The sequence below is a fragment of the Biomphalaria glabrata genome, chromosome 15, assembly GCF_947242115.1.
Source record: "Biomphalaria glabrata chromosome 15, xgBioGlab47.1, whole genome shotgun sequence".
Taxonomy (NCBI): domain Eukaryota; kingdom Metazoa; phylum Mollusca; class Gastropoda; family Planorbidae; genus Biomphalaria; species Biomphalaria glabrata.
In genome coordinates, this window is record NC_074725.1 from 27101929 (window position 1) to 27119789 (window position 17861).

General features: G+C 34.7%; 2 protein-coding genes across 3 annotated transcripts in view; one reads left to right on the top strand and one right to left on the bottom strand.

Moving 5' to 3' along the window:
• The window catches only part of LOC106053487 (ras GTPase-activating protein 3-like), a 70434-nt gene extending 55664 nt beyond the window's left edge, over positions 1-14770 (top strand). For both annotated transcript variants that reach the window (XM_013209044.2, XM_013209046.2), the window contains one exon: positions 1721-14770. In XM_013209044.2, the coding sequence (XP_013064498.2) occupies positions 1721-2813 (1093 nt within the window). In that variant the 3' untranslated portion in view covers positions 2814-14770. The remainder of the gene's footprint in view (positions 1-1720) is intronic.
• Positions 14771-16088: 1318 nt separating this feature from the next.
• The window catches only part of LOC106053488 (amine oxidase [flavin-containing] B-like), a 36088-nt gene continuing 34315 nt past the window's right edge, over positions 16089-17861 (bottom strand). The window contains exon 16 of the mRNA XM_056012309.1: positions 16089-16629. Within this exon, the coding sequence (XP_055868284.1) occupies positions 16510-16629 (120 nt within the window). The 3' untranslated portion in view covers positions 16089-16509. The remainder of the gene's footprint in view (positions 16630-17861) is intronic.

A 17861-nucleotide genomic window follows, 5' to 3' on the forward strand; every position in this document is an offset into this window, starting at 1 on the left:
TTGGGTCATAACTTAATTCCTACCATCAGTCAGGGCTCAAAATAAAGTCATAAATTCCTGCCATCAGTCAGGGCTCAAAATAAAGTCATAAATTCCTGCCATCAGTCAGGGCTCAAAATAAAGTCATAAATTCCTGCCATCAGTCAGGGCTCAAAATAAAGTCATAAATTCCTACCATCAGTCAGGGCTCAAAATAAAGTCATAAATTCCTGCCATCAGTCAGGGCTCAAAATAAAGTCATAAATTCCTACCATCAGTCAGGGCTCAAAATAAAGTCATAAATTCCTGCCATCAGTCAGGGCTCAAAATAAAGTCATAAATTCCTGCCATCAGTCAGGGCTCAAAATAAAGTCATAAATTCCTGCCATCAGTCAGGGCTCAAAATAAAGTCATAAATTCCTGCCATCAGTCAGGGCTCAAAATAAAGTCATAAATTCCTGCCATCAGTCAGGGCTCAAAATAAAGTCATAAATTCCTGCCATCAGTCAGGGCTCAAAATAAAGTCATAAATTCCTGCCATCAGTCAGGGCTCAAAATAAAGTCATAAATTCCTGCCATCAGTCAGGGCTCAAAATAAAGTCATAAATTCCTGCCATCAGTCAGGGCTCAAAATAAAGTCATAAATTCCTGCCATCAGTCAGGGCTCAAAATAAAGTCATAAATTCCTGCCATCAGTCAGGGCTCAAAATAAAGTCATAAATTCCTGCCATCAGTCAGGGCTCAAAATAAAGTCATAAATTCCTGCCATCAGTCAGGGCTCAAAATAAAGTCATAAATTCCTACCATCAGTCAGGGCTCAAAATAAAGTCATAAATTCCTGCCATCAGTCAGGGCTCAAAATAAAGTCATAAATTCCTACCATCAGTCAGGGCTCAAAATAAAGTCATAAATTCCTGCCATCAGTCAGGGCTCAAAATAAAGTCATAAATTCCTGCCATCAGTCAGGGCTCAAAATAAAGTCATAAATTCCTGCCATCAGTCAGGGCTCAAAATAAAGTCATAACGTTATGATGGCTCAAGTTTACTCAATAAGTTTTAATATCAAAGCTAAATTTCCACTTACTTTGTATTCCTAAAATATTCTAGAGCTTTTAAAATGATCCTAGAATGTTCAAGAGCTTTTAAAATTATCCTTGAATATTCTAGGGCTTTTGAAATTTTCATGGAATATTCAAGAGCTTTAAAATTAATGTAGATCTTACACAACCTATAAATGTAGATTTTCTATAGGTCAGTGCTGTAGATATAGAGATCCCTCTGTCTCTCTCTTAGACTTTAAAACTATTTCAGTTAGTACTTCTGGATTTATAAATAATGAGTTTCTATCCTTACTGATATATGTATATATATATATATATATAAAGTAAATTTCCCCCTTTAGATCCGCCCAAAGATCCCGAAATAAAAAAATCCTGTCTTCACCAAAATTCGAACCCGGGACCCCCAGTTTGGAAGTCTAGTGCTTTACTGTTCAGCCACTGCTCCTCCATTGTTTGTAATATGCTTGAAATAATTCCAGATGATAATTTTCATGATAAAACACATGAACCAGATTATAATCAGCTTTGGTTTCTTCTTAACTGTTTTAAGAATTTAAAATTTGTTAAGGAAAATGATGATGACTTAAATTAAAATGGAAATTTAACTGAAAACTTTTAAAGTTGTGATATACATTGGATTAGAGTAATATAATAAATATTCTAATTTGAATATTTACCAGAGACACACCAATAGGGGATGAAAGTAATGCTGATTTACTGCGAAACATGCACAGATCTTCCGAGCGCCTCAGTCGCCATGGTAGTAGATCATCCAACGCCAGCAATATCAGCCGAAGGTCATTCAGAGGAAACAGGAGTCGTGGCGGAAGCTTCAGGGAGAGGGACAAAACTAGGCATGAGGGAGAAGGAGTGAGAAAGTCTTTAAGTGGGGACGTTGCTGTGTCCAGTAAAAATCTGGCTGTGGACTTCAGAGCCGAGGTCAAAAAGGCAGCCAGTTATGATGTCATGGCTACTGAGTGTGATTCAGTCAATACAAGTCAGGGTAACAATAGCTTTCATGACCAGGGAAAACCTGATGTGATCTTTGCAATTGAAGCAGACAGAGATAGTGCTTCTGAGAATGTGTTTAACTCTAACCCCTCTGCAAAGAATCTAACTGTTGATCCACCTCGTTCCCCAAAGAAGAGTACAGGCTTCTCCCCTTCCTTTAACCCAGAACCAAAGTCTGCAAGAAGCTCAGGGCACTCTGATGTAGAGGCCATGAGGGCTGGCTCTACTAATGGTAGCATCATATCATTTACCAATCACATTGAGGTCACAGCTTCTAGTCACAACTCATCCGGGGTGCTTGAGACATCACTGGAGACGAATGATGCCATAACCACCATGTCCAGCTCTTCCAACTCTGTTGACGGCAGTATTAAGCGTGACGCTTGGAAGGACGATGATCAGACATGTCAGGGGACGTCTGCCCACGCAGACACAAACAGTTACGCCACTCCATCCTCCCCCACTCGTGCTAACCCATCACCACATTGTGCACAGCCCTCCGATCTCCTATGCTGTGGCTCTAAAACACTTGAGGTAGAAGTACTTTTACACAACCACCAACATCCTGCCAACATTCCTGAGCGTCCCCATGACTTTGCTGAACCTTTGCAATCCTTTGCTCAGCCCAGGCCAGCCACCAAAGTTTTACTCTCTACCAACAGTTTAGATTCCAGTCAAGGCCATGAGCAGGCTACTCATATCTTCAAAAGACAGCTGTCTCAGCCAGCATCCTCAGGACACAGGGTCTATCATGACACATAGGGGAAGTAACTCTATATGTATTTCTCCTTATGTATATCCATATAAATGTTAGCATATATTTGATTGCCATAATATATTGAATTCACAATATTTAAATTTAATTTTCTTTACCTTTTTTTTTCAACACACACCATTTTATTTTTTCTCTGTTGATTTCTCTAAATGTTTATATATATACTTGCAGCCTGTATTTATCTGTACAATCAAGTTAATATTCTTATAAAACTTGTGTCTGAAAGAATTTATTTTTGTATGCAAGTATTAGCTCTCTAACTCACACTCTCCGGCCTAAAAACTGACCTGACACTTATCAATTGTGTTCAAACCTAAAAAACAAATTTTTGTTTACCTACATGATGTAACTATTTATACACTTTTTTTTCCTTGTTGTTTACACTATGTTGTATGTATTCTTCAAGTGCTTGTGTTGTACATAATATCAAAATAAGCCAGTTAGCATCCAGTTCATTTTTTTTTTTTTTTGTTTGGCACTGCCTGATTGGTAGAGCACAATTTTGCTTCATTCCAGATGTTGACCATGTTTTAAATACTAATTGTTAACACTAGTTACAAAATTAGTGTTGGAATTAGGATGAGGTAACTAAAGTAAAGTTTGTTCTTTTTCCCTACTGTGTTTTTGAGAAGTTCACATTTTGACTTTTTTGTTCTCCTTCCTGAGTAAGAATGGTAAAACATAGCTTCCTATAGTGCTTGTTTTTTTTCTAATTATTCGTTGAGTTTGGTGTCTATTTGATGCTAGTTGTTTAGATATACATATATATATGGCTGCCTGGTCGTGAGGTTTGCGCGCTGGACTGTCGTTCGGATTTATCGATGGTCGAGGGTTCAAATCCTGCCCGCTCCCATCCCCCGTCGTCCTGCGGGAGGTTTGGACTAGGAAGTAAACTATCTTCAACTCTGAAGGAACATCCAAAACATGTAAAACATTTTACAAACATATATATATTTTTTTTTTTTTTCAAATTTTAAGAGTTATTGGTTTTAATATTTTTAAAAAATCTTTTTCTTTTTGAATTTACACAAATTAAGATTTATTTTTTTTTTCCCTCATCTAGTCACTATGTTTTTTTTAAAATTCATTTTCATTTGTTCCCCCCTTTCTTCTTCTCGACGTGTAGTATTCCAGCCAATAGATCATTGATTTGCCAGTTATTTTATCAACAGGTCAGAATTAGAATTGGTTGGTCACATGACACAACTTTTTTTTTGTCACATGACTTGCATAATTTTAAAAAATAAATACATTTATTGAAGTGAAAGTCTGTGTAAATATAGATTTTTATTTTCAAATCCTGGTTTGAAATCTTAGAAATAAATGTGTGTTTGCAATACTATAAGACATGCATCTATTTAGACTGCAAGAGTAGACTATTTCTTTTTGAACAGTGATATTGGAAGACTGAAGTTTTTTTTTATTATTAGGACTGGTGAATGGCATAAAATGTACCTCAGCACAAAATGCTCTATGTTGGTAACTTTAATTACATGTTCTATATTGACAACTTTAATTTCATGTCTGCCATTATGCATTAGTTGTATAGGTAAGACTTGCCCTTTTCATTTCAGCAGTAAGTTAGATTACCGGAACTAGAATATTACATTCTGATGTGATCAACTGGGAGCTAGCTTAAGCAGCAGTGTTTTGGGTAATAGTTCCCGTTTCTGAGTTACTGTTTGATAATAGCTTCTACACATTCAAACCAAATAGTCATAATACTCAGTTGAACATATATATATATATATATATAAGTCATGTGACCACTAGGTGGGCCAATCAAAAGCTGTTTATGAAGACTTATAAATCTTATATTCCTTTTTTAAAATTGTAAAAGCATGGTATTTTTTTTTACTTACTTGTGCATTGAATTGAGGACTTTGTTGATTGTTGTTTTGTAAGTCTGGAGTGCCATTATGTCTCTCTTTCTGTGTTATCTCATGACTATTTTGGATGCAGAGAGGAGGAAAGCTGTAAAGTATTGGAAAGCTGATGTGCTGTTAGCCAAGGCCATGATCCTAGTTTGAGCTAGTGATCTGTATTTAGTGATCACTTGTTTGCTTCTGACACATGCTCACTGTTGTCTCACTTGTTGACTAGTATCTGTGATGGAATTTTTTTTTCTCTCTGTTAGGTCAGTTGAACTACACATTTTTTTTCCCTGGAATAACCATCTGTTACATGTATAAGTAAAGGTCATCTGTTTCTGTGGCCCACGGTTAATGAGAGTGTCATGTGGCCAGCACAAGTATCAACCGATTTTACTTTCCCCAACTAATGTAAAGTACCCATTAGAGCTGGGTGGACTCAGAGGCGCCTAAAGATCCCGAAATTCAAAATTCCAGTTTTCACTAGGAATTAAACCCGGGACCACCGGTTCAGAAGTCAAGCACTTTACCACTCAGCCACAGCGCCGCCATGTGTAAAATGTGCTTGTGTTTAACTTCAATACATTTAGTGCTCTACTAAAAAATCTCAACTTGAAACAGTATCCATATCAACCATGGGGCATTGCCATTTAGATGGGAGTCTCTTTGGAGATAATTGTTGAACTCTATGATGGATTCATTTTGTTTTGAAAATGATTGTTGACAGAGGACCAAAGATTGTGTTGTATTTGATGGCGGACACTTTGAAGTCCAATGTGAACAGAATGGAATTCACAGTATATTGCACAAATTAACTTTTGAATGACACTATTTGGGTTTTGGAATAAGATATAAAATTGTAACTCTTGCTTTTTGAAAACCAAAATAACATTGATAGATTTTACATAGCCAGAGATAGAGAATGTAAAAACCAAATGAAATGTTTCAACTTATTTTTTATTTAGAATCAGAGACAATTTCAAGACTTCTACTATCCCACAAAGTTACATGTTAACATTCAAGGAGTTGTTTTTTTTTAAATCCATCATTCTGAAGGCATTAAACAAAGCTACATTACTTAGTGTACCAACCATTCAAAAAGTAAATGCATAGCTTGTACTTCCTGTTCACTAAAACATAATGTCTGTTTTTGTGACAGGTCAGAGTGCTCCATGTCCTTGGCACACTCTTATATGCACACATTATCCCAAGACGATTTTGAATTATGTGTTGTTGTTTTTTTTTATAAATTTCCAACTACCTGTTGTCAAGTCAGCTTTTTAACACTTTGTTTTGTTGTGGATGTAAGATTCTCATGTGCCAGAATGTTGTGTTACTTACTTAACTTCTAGATGGACAATTAATAAATACAAACAATATTATAAGTATGTCACTGTTTTACCATCATAATATTGATACTTAAACCTAAGAAGCTAATGAATTGAATTTTGTTAAGTTGTAAATCTTTCGTCTTGGGTTTTTATGTAAAAGAAATATTTTTTTATAATTTGATTAGACACTATGTTTTTTAAAGTGAAATCCAAGCATAGGGTTTATTATTTCTATCACATTGTTTTTAGCCCTAAATTATGTTATTTAGACTTGGGTCTTCTGTTGCAGTTTTTGTGTGTTTTCAAACAAAGATTTTCCATTTTCTATTGTTTGGTATGAAATAGTAGAAGCCACATTAAGGTGTACTATTTTTCTATTTGTGATATGTATAATTGACATATGGTTATATGTGTTATGTTGTTTTATCTTGTATTCTATTTTGTCTGCTCTCCACATGGAACATTCGTGTACATATATTTTATGCATATTTTTTCTTCTGTCCAAGATTTTAATTTCATGTTCCATTTATTTGTGCCATACATAGTTTATTCCAATTCAGCTGTTAAGAGCAGTGTTTGTTGTGTTTAGCACCATGATACAGGACACATTGGTCTGTCTGTTGTTTTCTTTATTCCCATCAAGTCATCTGTGACTTGACATATTAGTTTGGTTCAAGATTGACTTACAGGACCAGTATTATCTCCCTTGACAGGTGTGAGTGAAGTGTTGTATCAAGGTTTTGTTCGAAATTTGGATAATCATTTTTTTTTTAGCCATTAGTTTGGTTTGTTTGCTCATTATTATTGGCAATTTCAGAAATTATTGACCATAATCTAGTTACTAGTTTAAAAGATAGGGTAGCTAGACTTTGTTTCTTTAAACTTCATACTACTCCTACACTCATTCCTTTAATAGTATCAATCCTAAAGTTGCGCATAAATAATCATTTTAAAAGTCATTTTTGATTTAGTTGGTTCCAATACTATACTTTGAATCAAGGAGACACCATTGCAAAATGGTCAGTAGTAATAAGATAAAAAAAAATTACTTGCATATTTCTTGGAGTTTTTTTTAGATAAAAGGTGAGGGCAATTTTATAATTTGATCTACACACATTTTTTTTTATTCATTAATATAGATCAAATTAAAAAATATGCGATATTTTAAAAACAAATGATAAATGTTTTAACCTTCCTTCTATACACCTGAAAAATTTATTCCTGGTCAAATGGTATGCACTTTGAACTGTCTTCTCAATTTTCCAAGAGGCTCATTTTCTGCACACTGCCATCCCGTCATCATGCAGGAGGTTTGAACTAAGATGTAGATTATCTTCTACTCTGAAGGAACATCTGAAACATGTAAAACATTTACTAACAAATGAGCGAGAAGAATGTGATATTGAAGTAGAAAATACTAATTTCACTAAAGAAAGATTGTTTATAATGAAGTTGCCTTGAATTCTGGAAATATTAGTAGATTTTTTTCTTCAAATATATTTCTTTTAAGCAGAAACCAATTCAAAGCAGTATTTTATTCAAGAAATATTGATTGTTCATAGTTAAATACTATTTATTTAAATTTACAGTTGAATTTATATATATATACTCTTTTGGCTTGATAACTTACATGACAATATAAGACCCATTCTATCTTGAAAGACCTTGGTGGTGCCCATTAACTCTAGTAGGTTACAGTCATGGGCCTTTGATAAAGTATTAAAGTTTTACAGTTGGCACCAACTGGTTGTCTCATTGTTCCTTCAGAAAGGAAGGTTACTATTATGTAGCACAAGTGTCCTGCATGGGATTCTAGCATACAGGGCTCAAATCCATGAGCGTCAATATGATAGTTGATAGCTCATACCATGACGTTCCCTACACTGTCACTCTAATTTTATCTTTTTTTTTCTTTCTGAACAACTGTCTCGCACTGATATGGGCACTTGAGGTCTGCAAAAGAACTTTTTCTGTTGAATGGATTTCTGTGAAAAAATGTCATATTATTTTTAACAATCAACAAATTTGGTTGGAATCTTTGCAACAATAATTCAGGCTAAGAAGTTTCTTTTTTTTTTAACATTTTTTAAAGATGATCACTTTGAATCATTCATAGATTTTTTAATTGATTTATTACCTATTAGATATTAAAATATTAAAGATGTTCTGATAATTGATAGACGTCTGCTGCTTGTAACACTAGTTCTGATAATTGATAGACGTCTGCTGCTTGTAACTCTAGTTCTGTTCTGATAATTGATAGACGTCTGCTGCTTGTAACACTAGTTCTGATAATTGATAGACGTCTGCCGCTTGTAACACTAGTTCTGTTCTGATAATTGATAGAAGTCTGCTGCTTGTAACTCTAGTTCTGTTCTGATAATTGATAGAAGTCTGCTGCTTGTAAACACTAGTTCTGTTCTGATAATTGATAGACGTCTGCTGCTTGACTCAAGTTGAATTAGAAATTATTAGAAAAAAATGTTTACATTATGTTGTATCTGGTCCACTCGCCTCTCTCAATATTAAATGTGTGCCCTACTAGGACATTAAGTACGCTTGGAATGTGATTATATATTTGTTGATCTGCCCTGTTGTATATCTTGCACTACTTCCGAACAAACTTTTTTTTGTATGTTGACCACCGCTAAAAAAAAACCTGACATATAACCTGTTGCCTTGATATGTTATGTGAACAACGAGATATTTCAGTATCACCTTCAGCTACAGTCTTTACATGTCTCATTGAGCTGTTTTTTTTAATTAAATTCTTTTTTGTGACATGTTTCAGTACCACCTTAAACTCTATGTTTTATGTCTCATTGAGCTGGGTTTTTTTTAAATATTTTTGTGTAACAATGATAAGTTTTGACTAATATTGACTTTACTTAAACCTTGATATTTCCTATAGCAGTCCTGAATATTGATGTATATTGTTGTGAACAGAACAGCAGTGCAAGTTTGGTGCAGAACAAAGTTTATATACTAGGATCTTAAAATGACTTAAACATCAGTCTCATTCATCAATCTAACAATTTTACTTTGGTATCTATTGCTAGTGAACATGTCTGTCTTTCAGGTATACATTGAATTGCATGTCACTAAATTAGTTAACTTGGCAGCAACCATTCTGGACTGTATTTGATTAGGCTTAAAAATGGTTGATATAATCTGATATAAAAAAAATGTTGATATAATCCGATAGAATCATTGACATTGAAACTTGATTACAGTGTTCCACCTGAAGTGAGTTCCTTTGCTGTGGATTATATCAACAATGTACAAAGGGATCTTTCCTGTTTCTCTGGTGTGTAGCTAGTGTCAACTGGAACTTAGGAGCAGAGTATGCTGTGGCTGAGGGGTAAAGCACTTGGATTCTGAACTGGAGGGTCCTGGGTTTGAATCCTGGTGAAGGCTGGGATTTTTAATTTTGGCATCTCTTGGGCATCACTGAGTCTATCATTTTCTTTCCTCATGGAACATAGGGCCTCAGTAAAAACATGCCACTCTCCACAGTCTGTTGCTAGTTTTTTTTAATGGCTTCCTAGCTCTTTCCTGTCCTTTTGGTCTCATCTAGTACACTGCGTCGCCATGATCTTTTTGGTTATTCACTTTGTCTTGTGCCCTGAGGGTTCCACTCTAAGGCCTGTCTAGCTCTGCTGTTGGTATTTTTTCTAAGAGTGTGACCAATGCATCGCCACTTTCTCTCTAAGTTCTGCACCTCTATATTTCTCTGTCCGCCCCTGATTCCACCCAGCTCTAATGGTTACCTGACATTAGTTGGGAAAAAGTAAAGGCAGTTGGTCGTTGTGCTGGCCACATGACACCCTCATTAACTGTGGGCAACAGAAACAGATGACCTTTACATCATCTGCATGGTCTGAAAGGGAAACATAACATTTTTCTAGCCAGTACATTGTGTTTCATGACTTTACTCCCATAATGTTATTGCCCCTTCCCCTAATATTTTGTAGATGATATAAAGGTTGGAACTCTTGTGTAGGAAGTTCCTTCAGATTGAACACTGCAATCAAGTCTCACTGTTAATGATTATGATACACTTCCAACAGAGCTTGGTTCAAACCTGTTCTGTTGTAGGACTTTGCCCCAAATCTGCTTGCTGGTCATTTCAGTTATGCTGTTCACACCCACATCATTAATCTTGATTCTTTCATAACCGGATCAACTTAATTCATTCACTCTCCAATGTTTAATTTCAATCTAATGACTAACTCATTTCAATCTAATGACTAACTCATTTCAATCTAATGACTAACTCATTTCAATCTAATGACTATTTCATTTTAATCTAATGACTAACTCATTTCAATCTAATGACTAGCTCATTTCAATCTAATGACTAACTCATTTCAATCTAATGACTAACTCATTTCAATCTAATGACTAGCTCATCAACACAGAACTATATCCTTGTCTGACAGACATGTTCACTGTAAAAGAAAAAAACATTTTAAATTTTTCATGTAAAGTTTCTCCTCTACTGTATGCAACAATTTATTAAAATTGTTACGACCTGTGCAGGTGCTCCCAAACTTACAGACTCTCGCAAACAAATCAGAACTAGTTTTTGACCATTGTTATGTATTGCTCTTTATTTTCCAATATCATTACAGCCATAGGTGAGAATCCTGGTCATAATTTTGTTTCACAAATTCATCATTTGTAGATATGGCAGTGGATTAGTTATATTATGTAACAACTCTTTAAATTAGATTTATTGTAAGCTGTGAAACACTTGTACAGAAGTGAAATATTTGTTCAGATGATTTTTAGTTCACATTTTCTGTAATACTTTTTAGATACTTTCAGTTACATTACAAAATAGAATACTTTTATTTGCAAGTCATCATTTTTCATTTTTACTTGTCCTTAGTATTTTGTCTCTTTATTACTTCCATTTTTAATGTGTCTTTTTTTACTTCCCTTTTTTAATGTCTCTTTTCTTTGTCACAATTTTTTTGATGTATTAATATGTCATCACCAAAGGAACAGTATTGCATAATCTTGTTGAAAAGCTTAATTTTCACTGAATAGTTTACAAGGTAATATGCTAGATTATAGGGTAATAATTAAATTCAAATTAAACTGATTCTGTTTTGATGCTTTTGAGTAAAATAGAACTAAGAGAGGATTTTGGAGAAGTAATATTGCTCTGTTCACATTGTATATAAAATGGAACCACACAGAGAAATGTTATATTATGTCATTCCATGGTGCTACTTTATCTACAAACATCCATTCAATATATTGTTGCCCTATCAATTGAAAATAATATGACTTAGTAGACTAGCATCCATAGCCTACTCTTTTTTTTTTTACAGCCGTACATCGTAGAAAATACTTATTTATCAATAGGTTAGAACATGCTTGTTTATCAATAGGTTAGAACATGCTTGTTTATCAATTGGTTAGAACATGCTTGTTTTTACATTTTAGATCTAAAGGGAAAATGACAATTACAGTAAAATAGCTGTAAAAAAAAAATTTGTAGGCTACATACTTCACTATGACTGGCCTGATCGCCTGTACACTTTAACCATTTGAGATCCATGGAGCAGTGTTCCTTGCTATTTTGTTTCACCTTTCTGTAGCAGTCCCAGCCAATCAGATTTAATCTTTCTTTTATTTTTTTTCTCAAATAAATGTGTGTGTGTCACTGCGATTGTCACTTATTTTTTGTTTTCACTACAGCATGTCACTGCTTTCACATTATTAATGTCACATATTAATTTAACAATTCCACTACTGTCACATGTCTTTGTCATTATCTGTATAAGCACATGTCACTAGTCTTAAATCACTACTGTCATGTGCCACTGCATTTACATTTGGCTACAATAGCATCACTCATGTTGTAATCCTCATCCCTGCTGTCAGAAATACCTTCAAATCATGATCATTGTGTATCACTCCTGGGACATGGGCATTTTGAAACCCCTGGAGCCCAACAATTGAGATGAATCTGATTGGCTGGGACTAGACAAGAGATGTGGCTTCAAGAAATATTGTGTAGATCTTATAGGACAAATATATCTTGATGTTTTATCTGTTGAGTGATTATATCCAAATGAATGCACAAAATTTTTTTTTTTTTTAAATTCTTTATAAGTTTTTAATATTGTACAATCTTGACTCAAAGTTTTCTCATGTACACTGTGTTTTAGAGATGACACTGTTCATTGTAAACTGGCTACAAGTTTTATCTGTAGGGTTAGAAGAATATATTTCATTTTATAATTTTATCACATACTCTTTCCAACATGTTATACACTTAGAATTCTAATTGTGAAATAGTTTGTTTTTATTAAGGTTTGAAATTGAATTAGGAGCAGGCGTTTTTTTCTTGTGAAAATGAGTTTTTAGTTTAGGATTAGTCAGGCACCAGTTGGCTATGTTAACATTATTAGTATGGTGAGATGGTCATTTCTGTGGCATTTTACGTCTCGTGAGACGATCTTTTCCCTTTGCAACTTCTTGTGTGACTAAAGAGGCCAATCCTTGATACACAGCTGCGATCACAGGTTGGGCATATAAAATCACCAGGCGCCATTGCATTTTCACCCTTCTTTCTGCTTCTGTTGTGTATGACATCTGCAATCTGTGACCCTTCCTTTATGCTCTTTATGGTCATTATTGTTTATTGTATAGGTTAGTTGGATAGTATTTTGTAATGGTTTAGTGACATCATTGCTTTTATTTAGTTATCCAACTGCCAACACTATTAAAAAGAAAACATAGACATACAGGGAAAAAAAAAACCCAGCTCTTTTGATAGAATTATGTATTTTTTTTTTTTTCCTTTTCAACTCTACATTGATTGATTGTGTTGTTAAGGTTTCACTCATTGAAAGCTATTACAAAAACTTCAAGCTGCCAACTTACCTCTTTTAGACAATGGGTTCCTTTAGAACAGAACAAGGATGGCCTTAGAACAAATGTTTCTTCTTGTTAGAGTTGGTTTTAAATCTTTGAAGAAAATTCCCAGATTTGTATTATTGTTTTGTTGACTCACTTTTTAGTACTTACTCACCAGCAGGTCAGGTAACACTTGCTGACATTCTTGAATGTCTGCTTGGACTAGAAGTGGTTCCTTGTTCTGCTGAAGTGTAAGGACAGTTTAGAACTAGTACTTAAAATATTCTTCGTTTTCATTATCCATTTGAGAACCAGTCCTATATCTGAGCTGAATTGCACAGTGGTTTCTAGGTCTTGTAGCTCTCCTTACATTGCTATGTCTAAAGGGTTGTTTTTTAGGCCAGTGTATTGTTTGTGCCTCTCAGTAAAGCATGCAGTTTTGAAGGAACTGCTCAGTATTCTCTGCAGATACTCCACAAGGGCATTATTACATTTGTTTTTAAATTGAGATTTGTCAAACAGTTATTCTATGAATAAGACTTGTTCTTTAGTTGATGTTCATCAAACATAATTATTTAGATTCAACAAACCTAGCATAACAAGTCAGTGAGAGTAGCCAATGTTAGTTGACTTGAAACTTAGCCAGCCAGCACTAGAGTAGGTGAATGTGTTGAAATGTACTTCTCATGGCCTGCACAAAGTTATTGGTATTGACATTTTTGTATTGCATACATTCTGATAGAACTGTTTGAGCTCAAATGTACACACATCACTTGTACAGTACTGCACCTGTTTTCTTTGGTGACCACTTGCTCAAGTGGTCAGTTGTTGTTTATTTTTGGATCAGTAAGTCAATGAAATGTTTTTGAGCTGACCACATTGATCTAGACTGGCTCAAGATTAGGCAACATTTTAAAGCATTCCCAGAACAAAATAAACAACCATCAAATTCTTGTTTTTTTTTACACACTTTATCAATTTGTACAATTTTTATCATAATTTTTATCTTTGTTAAGAAAAATTGAATTATGTGGACTTGTTTTTATTTTAAAGTATGTACTTAGGGGATAGAGTGGCTTTACAGGGTCAATCCGATCCACTCTCTAAATATTGATTCCTTTTGGACAAGCTTCATTTATTTATTTTTTTAATGTATAAAATTTTATTTTTTTTTTACTTAAGAACTAATTAAGATTATACATGATTTTTAACAAAGTGCATTTCTATAAGACTTGACATAACAATACTTAGTAACATCAGCACAAAATGAACAGGTTAGTTATAAGGTTCAACTACTTTTGTATGAGTTGATAGGATGAGGACCAAGTCATTGGAACATATCATTTAGCCATTTTGTTTGTCTTCACTATTGAGTTCATGAGGAAGTGTTTTGTTTCACTACACTGTCAACACATTGACAACACTTTCAACACATTGACAACACTTTCAACACATTGACAACACTGTCAACACATTGACAACACTTTCAACACATTGACAACACTTTCAACACATTGACAACACTCTCAACACATTGACCACACTGTCGACACATTGACAATACTGTCAACACATTGACAACATTTTTTTTTTATTCAAAGACTGTCCATGTCTCAAACACCTTTTTTTTTTTTTTTTTTTCACTCACTGACTAGGGACACATTTTTCCCCCATCTATAGGACTAAAAGGGACACAACTCAATAAATTGGTTGGTCGCCAACTAATTTTTGTGTCTTGTGTAAGATGATGTATTAGCACATTGATTACAGTCAGTATTGATTCTTACTTGAGCAACTCGTTTACATGTCTGAGTATATACATATTTGTTCAAGTATTTCCATTGCATTTTGTTTTCTTTTTTTTTTTTTTTAAAACTATTATTTCTGTGTCAATTCTATTGGGACTCCCAGTTCAGACCTGTGTCAACAAACTCACGAATACATTGTTTTTTTTTCCTTACACTTTACGCAATGTGTTCTTAGTTGTTCTTACAATCATTTTCATGTTTGTGGTTTGACTTGTTCTCTTGTCATGAAACTAAATGAACCAATGGACCTCATTCACCAATCATAAACAAACAACATTTAGTCACGTGATCTTTTTGATTAAAAAAATGGGGGAAAAAACTGTCACGTGACAGCCATCATGAATTAAACATGAGATCGTAAATTATATAGAAGAGATATAGAACCACGTGGCTAAATGTTTGTTTACGATTGGTGAATGAGGTCCATTTGTGATACGATATGTTTGGTGTTGTCACAATATGTTTCCTGGATGTTACAATGAGATTGTGTTGCTCAATTTCATATAGTTCTCTCCCTTTTAAACAATTACTGAACACTCAAACCCTATCGGGATGCTGGAGATACAAATGTTAAGTATCAATTTAAAACTGATATCGTTTAACAATAAATACCAATATTTAATTCTGGAACTAGAAATCACTTTAATAATATACACACCATACCATAAATGTGCAGTTCAATTTAAACCCATTACTACCATCGTTTCGGTTCCCCAGACTACCAATGCTATTGCAGTCTTTTTTGAACTCTCCAAGCTGCGCCCCTGGAATATCCAACTACTCCTTTTTTTGTAATTTTCCAATGAAAGAATAATAATTTGTTATTCGGAATGGCCTTGCCGGCTTCTGTTCCATGACACTGCGTTTTCATTTATTTAAGTTTAAACTACCAAATTTCACTAGTACAGTAATATATATGCATGCATATTGGTTTTGGTTTAGTTGTTTTCTCTGATACTGGGAACTCTATTAAGGTAACTGTTGAGTTAACAAAGCCCAAAGCTGCCTTTGTAAATTAAAACATATGACAAAAAAGTTCACTAGGGAATCGGAGCGCTGCACACCCCTTTGTATTCCATAAAGACTGGGAAGGATTTATCCCAACAGTCAGGCGTGGACCGGGAGATCTTCACCCATGATTCAGTCCTCAATGGCATGCACCATTACTGCGATTGGGTCGATCCATATTTGTAGCATGGGCCTCCGGTCTGGATCGGCTGTAAGTGGCTGGTGGCCGCACAACTCTTGGGGGGGGGGGGGGGAATAGAAAATGGCCAGAACATTACATCGTAGCAATAAAAGTAGCTGGCAGAAGTAGCATGCAGAGTGAGTCCTGGACAAACTGTCATACAAACATCAACTGATCAACTTGTAAGTCATGAAAGTCAACATTTTATTCTCTTGGTATTTGAGCATTCTTTTTAACTAGACACAAGTTTTCACATTGATTGCTGTACAACTAGTAGGGTATTAGTTTAGGTGACTAGATACGCAGAATCAGGTATAGGTATCTGGGCATCTAAACTAATACCTTAGTAACACTCTAAAAATCTTCATATGCTCCACGCCCTGCCTCAACAATTCATTATTAACAAATCAACACTCATAATAATATGTGTATACATTTTCTAGAAATAATTCCCTGATTTAGATCTACATAGCAAGCATTATAAACTGTCGATGTCCTAAACATGACAGCAATGTCAAGAGAATCTCCAGTCATGACATAAGTCATGAGAATCTCCAGTCATGATTTATCGCTTGTTACATAGTTAACATTAAGTGACTTGACATGAACTACAGTTTACTACAGAGTGTTGCGACTAGCCCTGTCAGTGCCAACATGCCGAAGAACCCTGGCACACTTGGCGCATGTCTCTCCATAAAACTTAACTCCAGCCTTTTTGATTTGGTCTCCTGTTGAATGACAAAATAAATGAAGGATTAGCTCTATTTGTATTCACATTGTTTTTCTCAGTATATAGTACAACAAAGAGGTAACTTCATCAATAGTTTTGTTTAGGATTTGTAATTTGTTACACTGTTTGAATACCAGAGAGTTTTGTTTTTGTATAGAAATGTTTTTAAGATGGGTCTTTAAAATGTAAACATAGAAATGTTATGGTTATATTTCAAAGTGAAGGTAAGTAAGGTATGCCGGTATGTTGTTCAAATGTTGGTGTTACACTTTGTGTGTAAGCATGTCAAGATGTGTATGTTGTGTGTAAGCATGTCAAGATGTGTATGTTGTGTGTAAGCATGTCAAGATGTGTATGTTGTGTGTAAGCATGTAAAGATATGTATGTTGTGTGTAAGCATGTCAAGATGTGTATGTTGTGTGTAGGCATGTCAAGATATGTTTGTTGTGTTTAAGCATGTCCCGATGTGTAAGCATGTTGTAAGTATGTTGCGTGTAAACATATCCAGATGTGTAAGCATGTGTGTAAGTATGTCCAGATGTGTAAGCATGTTGTGTGTAAGCATGTCCAGATGTGTAAGAATTTGTGTGTAAGCATGTTATAAGTATGTTGTGTGTAAGCATGTTTTAAGTATGTTGTGTTTAAGCATGTTCTGAGGTGTATGTTGTGTTTAAGCATGTCCAGACGTGTAAGAATTTGTGTGTAAGCATGTTATAAGTATGTTGTGTGTAAGCATGTTTTAAGTATGTTGTGTTTAAGCATGTCCTGAGGTGTATGTTGTGTTTAAGCATGTCCAGACGTGTAAGCATGTTGTAAGTATGTTGTGTGTAAGCATGTCCAGATTTGTAAGCATGTTGTAAGTATGTTGTGTGTAAGCATGTCCAGATTTGTAAGCATGTTGTAAGTATGTTGTGTGTAAGCATGTCCAGATTTGTAAGCATGTTGTAAGTATGTTGTGTGTAAGCATGTCCAGATTTGTAAGCATGTTGTAAGTATGTTGTGTGTAAGCATGTCCAGACGTGTAAGCATGTTGTAAGTATGTTGTGTGTAAGCATGTCCAGATTTGTAAGCATGTTGTAAGTATGTTGTGTGTAAGCATGTCCAGATTTGTAAGCATGTTGTAAGTATGTTGTGTGTAAGCATGTCCAGATTTGTAAGCATGTTGTAAGTATGTTGTGTGTAAGCATGTCCAGATTTGTAAGCATGTTGTAAGTATGTTGTGTGTAAGCA